Here is a 6151-nt window from a genome sequence, read left to right on the forward strand (position 1 = left end):
CCTGATACCTGATGTATTAGCTGCACAAATAACACATTTAGAAGAGCAATGCAATAAAAAATTGTGAAGGGTGAAGACAATAGATTTCAAGGAAAACTACATGCAGAGCGAAAAAATGGGTCTAACAGCAGTAATAGCACTTCCCATTCTGCCGAGTGAATAAAAGGAAGGAGAGTGCACTACATCCGCTATTGACACTTTGAAGGCATTTATTTTTTTTCAAGGTAGCTGTAAAGGCGTTAATGGCACAGATTTTTCCACAAGTGCATGGAAAAGTAGCATTTTAAAAAAAAAAAAGAGGAAAGAAAAAGATATACCCTGCTAGCCATTATAATATTGTCTTTGTGGACTAGGCAGGTATCTTGTTGTGAGAGACTTGAAAAGGAACAACGAGAAAAGGACTTCAATAGTCTTCTAAATAGCTGAGGTTTTATATTGCAGATAAGCGTTACATTTTCTTTCCTTTTCTTTTTTCTGTCTTGAATAGATCTAGGATAAGCATTAAAGAAATGCTGAACTATCTGAAAACAATTGGTAGCTGGCAGGCAGGGATGGCAGCTGATTGGCACACAATGGCAGTAATTAGCTGTCCGGTCCTCTTCTGCTCACTTCACTGAATTCCTGTTGGGTACAAACACTTTGGTGCTGGGAGGGAAAACTCAGATCCTCCCAACCACCGCCCCGCGCTGTGGGGCTGCAGGCTGGCATGTCCTCAGGGTCTGGTTTCTTCTCCATTCTTGCCCTTCATGAGGCCATCCCGAGGCTCCGTGAATAGGCGAAGGGAAAGAAAAGCCTGCAAAGGTATGAGACGATGGGAAACAGCAGTTGTTCCTCTTCCTCATGCAGCTAAAAAACACAAAGAGAGATTGGGAACTTGGATCCTGCCTGGACTCACTTGGTTGAATAAGCAAGGGTTGACCCGAGTGAAACGAACATGTTCCCACGGCCACGCATTCCCACCTCCAGGGTCCACCCATCCTTCTCTTCTGGAGATTGCCACCGTCACAGCTTCGCGTGTGGCTTGTGTGGAGAGCAGAGGGAAAGCAGACACGGGGAGGTGTAACTACATCAGCTGCCCAGGCTTAATTTCCATTTTGATGGCATTGTTTGCAGCTACTGCGCATGAGAATGAAAAATAACATTTTAACAGGTTCTTGAAGAAGACAAGGTCTGGTTGTCTTATGTTATTGGAGACTTAAGTTCCCAAAGCAACTTCCGTGCAGAAAGTCACAGGGAGCGCAGCCCCCTGGGACATGGGTGGCCCTTGGAAGGATGAGGTTGTGGAGCAGGGAGTCACTGTTCCTTTGGGGTAAAGTTGTTTAAATGAGGGGAAATTTCTCATGATTCAAGAACCCTGTTACGGTACTAAGGAAGATTAGCCAGGGCTTGGCACGTTGGTGCTGATGCCTGAGGAGGTTTGCTGTCTGCTACCAGATTTGCTCTCCCTTGTTCTGCAAAGCAAGCTGTGCTCTCCAAAAGGATTTCAAGCAATCTGAGATCCGCTTTGCATCTCAATGGCCAAATATGTATACTGATGTCCTGGCTAACCTGATCTTGGAAGTCTAGAAAGCCTCTGTCATGCACCAGGAAAGAGGGTAAGTGAGCCCAAATCAGATTACATGACCCAGTGTTACCCACCTTCCCCAAACCAGTTTTCCATGGCATCCTGTGGACAACAGCAAAAAGGCTGCCGTGGCCAGGGCTCACAGCCTGAAGGCATCGCTGTGTCACGCTGCTGGAGCAGCTGCGCCTGGTCGTCTGTACCTGTTTGCTTCTCAGCACCCCCGCAGCTTTCTTGGCTCCACCTTTATTTTATGCACCTGAATAAAATAAAGGTGGAAGTAGAATCCTGAAAATTCAGAATTTAGATCAAATATTTTCAAAAGGCGTCAGTTTTCACGCTTTCTGTTTGCTTTTCCTTTGATTGTGTGTTTGGCTTCTGATAAACATCAGCTCAATCAGCATCCGTGATGGATCTTAAAGAAGTGTTTGTAGAGGAGGCCTGTCACAGTATTTACAGCTCTCACTGATCTCTCCCTTATAAATTAGAACACACAATAGGATAAAATTTTATTCCTCTTACTAGCAGCCAGTGAGGTTCTCCACGGCAGAAGAGGGCGGGCGGAGCGTTAGGATGCCCCACCACGCTCCGACACCCGCGGCTTGGCCTCGCGCCATGGGAGACCCAGGCTCACGCTGCTTCTGCTCCGTTACAGCCATGGTCCTGCTCTTCGTGGTGTGGATGAAACGCCGGGAGAAGGAGCGCCACACCAAGCAGCTCCTCATCGACCCCGAGGACGACGTCAGGCAGAAGAGGGCGGGCGGAGCGTTAGGATGCCCCACCACGCTCCGACACCCGCGGCTTGGCCTCGCGCCATGGGAGACCCAGGCTCACGCTGCTTCTGCTCCGTTACAGCCATGGTCCTGCTCTTCGTGGTGTGGATGAAACGCCGGGAGAAGGAGCGCCACACCAAGCAGCTCCTCATCGACCCCGAGGACGACGTCAGGGACAATATTCTGAAGTACGACGAAGAGGGAGGTGGAGAGGAAGACCAGGTGAGAAGAGCACTCCCCAAAAGGCAGAAGCCACATCATTTTCACTAAACTACTTGCAAAGGGTTGCGTTTGCCATTGTTCATGCCCAGGAAGCTTTATTGGCTTCCCTGCCATGGCACGGATGTGGGTGAGAGCCAGCTTAGGTCCAGCCCGTCTCTGGGAGGCTCCTGTGCCAACAGCACCATGCAGGGAGGCCGGTGCTACGTGGATTTTGCTATTGCCAGGGCAGCTTCATGGGGAGGGACTACAAATCAGTTTAATGACACTCATGGTCTAGTCGAGAGGTGGTGTCCCTGCCCATGACAGGGAGGTTGGACTAGATGATCTCTAAGGTCCCTTCCAGCCTAGGCCATTCTATGATTCTATGATTCTATGATTCTATGTTCAAACAATATTTCTGCTATTTTAATCATTAAAACTATGTATCATTAGTTTTAATCATTTAATCATTAGTTTTAATCATTAAAACTATGTATTTTACCATTCCCCATCAGGGGACCTAGAAAACCAAGTGGCAGCCACCACCCTGCCTAGAGCTGTGGTTGCAGGCACCTGCCTTGGCTTGCTGGAGCCTAGAGCTTCCGTGGGGCTTCCCTGCATCGTCTCTAGATCTAGTGTAACTTTTAATTATTTTTAATTTCTGGTCGTAGTTGTGAGAAGTGTCTAAATACATTTGGGGATGTTCTTTTTCACCGCGAAGCGTGCAGTGGCAAAGCCTTACTTGGTGACAGAGCCCAAAGCCACAGTCTGCCTGAATGTGTCAGCTTTTCTGCAGTGCCTTCTCCTTACAGACACCGCTGCTGATGCTGCATGAAAACTTCCCTGGCCGGCACTCCTGGGATGTGCTGTCTTTCTGCTACAGATGTATTTCCTCAGCTAAAATAGCAAAGTTTGGATACTATTATTTAGGTCGCTTTTTTTTTTCATTGCTATTATTCCACGTAACACAAGTAAAAAAGCCCGTGACAGTGACAAATACGAAGCATGACTCTGCACTGTGTAGCGGCTTTATTCTTGCTTAAATGGACCACGTGGCTCAGGGGTCTGGATGGAAGCTGCTGTGTTTGTGGTTGGTGTCACTGAGCCCTAAGGTCAGTGGTGGGGGCTGGTGCTTCAGGAATGAATGAAGCCACAGCAGCACGTCCTGCCCTGGAGGTCCAGGTGGCATCCGAAGGCAACCAGGTGAGCCTGGAGAGACACCCCACTGGGAGCCAGCGCAGGGGCTTTGCTGGAAACTCGAGAAGTTCGTCTTCAATGGAAAAGTCCTTGCGATTAGCATGTCTTTTTTCTTGTCACTGACAAGTTGTTTATAAATATTGCTCCTGGAGATTCAATCATCCCCGTCTGAGCACAAGAACAGTTTTGCTGGTAGAACAAAGTAGTGTTATGAGCATTCAAGCTAGCTGAAGGATCTGGTTTCAGGCAACTACACTGTAGGCTTAAATATTTTAGAAAGGATTCATTAAAAATAACAGCAAAGGCAGAGCAGCAAAACACCATTACCTACAGGAATATATTTTTAATGAAATATTACCTGGTTCTCATTCCTTGATAGAAACCTATTCTGTCGGGATTTTTCCCAAGCAGAAAGAACATAATTACTTTGAAAGGCCTACATGCATAAATGCAATATACATTCCAGTGTTTTTACTTCTGTACAAACATAATTGCAATAATATGTCCGCCAACACTGTCTGTACATTATATTATGTATTTCATCAAAAATATATGCACATGCAATCAAAAGCCTGGATTTTTTATCCCAAACATTTAGAGCCCTTGCAAAATATTCAGTAGGTATTTAAATATTTGATTTAACTATATTTTAAGAGTTTTAAGCATGCCAGTTTCATGAGCTAATTGGAGGTGAGGTTCACCTGTAATTTAGGTGGTTAGAGGTGCTGCATACCCAGATATAAGTTTTGCCGTTGAACTTCAGCTGAAGTAGGATTAGATCCCTTGACTCCTTCGTACATTGGGCAAGTAGGTGATCTGAGTGAAAAGCTCTTGGTTTCACTCTCTGCCTTTCCATTTGTCACAGGATTACGATTTAAGCCAGCTCCAGCAGCCAGAGACCATGGATCACGTGCTGAACAAGACACCTGGAGTCAGAAGGGTGGATGAAAGACCTATTGGTGCTGAACCCCAGTATCCTATAAGACCAGTAATCCCGCATCCAGGGGATATTGGTGACTTTATTAATGAGGTATGTTCCATAGGGTGTCCTGTGTCACATCTGAAAAGCCCGAGCAGCCAGCTAAAACCAGCTATGCAACATTTTCCTGGCTGCATGGACCAAGTGGTGCTATTACTCACATAAGGAGTCTGATGAAAACCAGGGGAGCAACTGGCATGAGCGACAGACCCCGAACTTGGCCTCCTAAAGGCACCGAGCCTGTAAAAAGCCAAAGTGCAAGCAAAATCCCAAGACTTCTGATATGGCCTCACAAATAACCATGCTTTTCAGCATCCAGGCAGCATAACCTGGTGACTCTCTCCCTTAGATTCCTCTGAATCTGGCACTCACTGTCAGTAAAATTGGAGGTGGACAAAGGAGGGACGTCCTGGTGAGGAGGCAGTGGCAAGGCAGCTGCCGGAATTGCCAAAAGCCAAAGGCGCCTTTTGTGACTCCTGAATTTGTAGTTATTTCACCAGCTTGTGCCTTCCTAGTAAGCTTTATCTAGTCTAAAGCCTCAAAGAGTTTGCGGAACAGAGAGGTTCGTCTCAGATCAGAGAGAGTTTCTTTGTTTTATGTTAGATTACTGCTCCTTTATCTGCTTGTACAAATGTCTATCCATTTAGTATTTCTTGTCTCTTTTTTAGTTTTGAGTGATTGAGTGGTTGCAAACCAATCAATGCATTATTTCCTCTGAGACAAAACACACCATCCATTTCCTAAGTCAGAAAAACAAATGTTACAGCAATTTAATTCAATTATTATATCCATTTCCTGCTGTGGTTTTTTTCTAATTTTCATCGTTAAAATTCCCTTCTCCAATTGTTCCTGCCTGTCCTTCGCACACACATTTACACACACCCGTACGCATGAAGACTTGCTCTTACACACGTTCTGGCTGCTCCTCATTGCGGTAAAACCCGCTCCATCTCTCCATGTTCAGACCAGGGTTTCTGAGGGCGTACATGCAGAACATTTTGCTTTATTGCAGCTCTATCCCAGTCGGCTTTTCTTGACGCCAGGCTGCAGCAAAGCAATTCTTTTTCTCCATATCCCAAGGCCGTTTCTATGGGCTGCTCTGCCCGAGATTTCACACCAAAAGTCTCTCCTAATTGCAGGGGTTTGTTAGGAGTGATTTTTTTTTTTTCCTAAAGGAATCAAAATTAAAATATTGGTTATTAGTAGGGGAGGAATGATTCTGTTTGTTCTTTTCATTTGGACACTGGGAAGCCCCAGGCTTCTCCACCGTCCTCGTTTTAAATTTCCACCATCCTCTCCCAGCGTTGCTGCCCAAACGTCCCACCAGCGCGGACCCTTCCCGAGTCCCAGCCCCATGAAACCCCCACGGGGGGTATTAACGCCGTATGTTTGCCCCCCTCCAGGGCCTGCGCGCCGCGGACAACGACCCCACGGCCCCCC

The 6151-nt window shown here is 46.5% G+C and overlaps 1 protein-coding gene across 1 annotated transcript in view; it reads left to right on the plus strand.

Moving 5' to 3' along the window:
* LOC104278441 (cadherin-4) overlaps positions 1-6151 on the plus strand; it is a gene marked incomplete at its 5' end in the record, with an annotated part of 42516 nt that overhangs the window by 35937 nt on the left and 428 nt on the right. Inside the window, 3 exons of the mRNA XM_009875419.1 lie at positions 2417-2556; positions 4598-4762; positions 6115-6151. Of these exons, the coding sequence (XP_009873721.1) occupies positions 2417-2556; positions 4598-4762; positions 6115-6151 (342 nt within the window). The remainder of the gene's footprint in view (positions 1-2416; positions 2557-4597; positions 4763-6114) is intronic.

Source organism: Apaloderma vittatum, unplaced genomic scaffold (assembly GCF_000703405.1).
Source record: "Apaloderma vittatum isolate BGI_N311 unplaced genomic scaffold, ASM70340v1 scaffold1378, whole genome shotgun sequence".
Lineage (NCBI taxonomy): Eukaryota > Metazoa > Chordata > Aves > Trogoniformes > Trogonidae > Apaloderma > Apaloderma vittatum.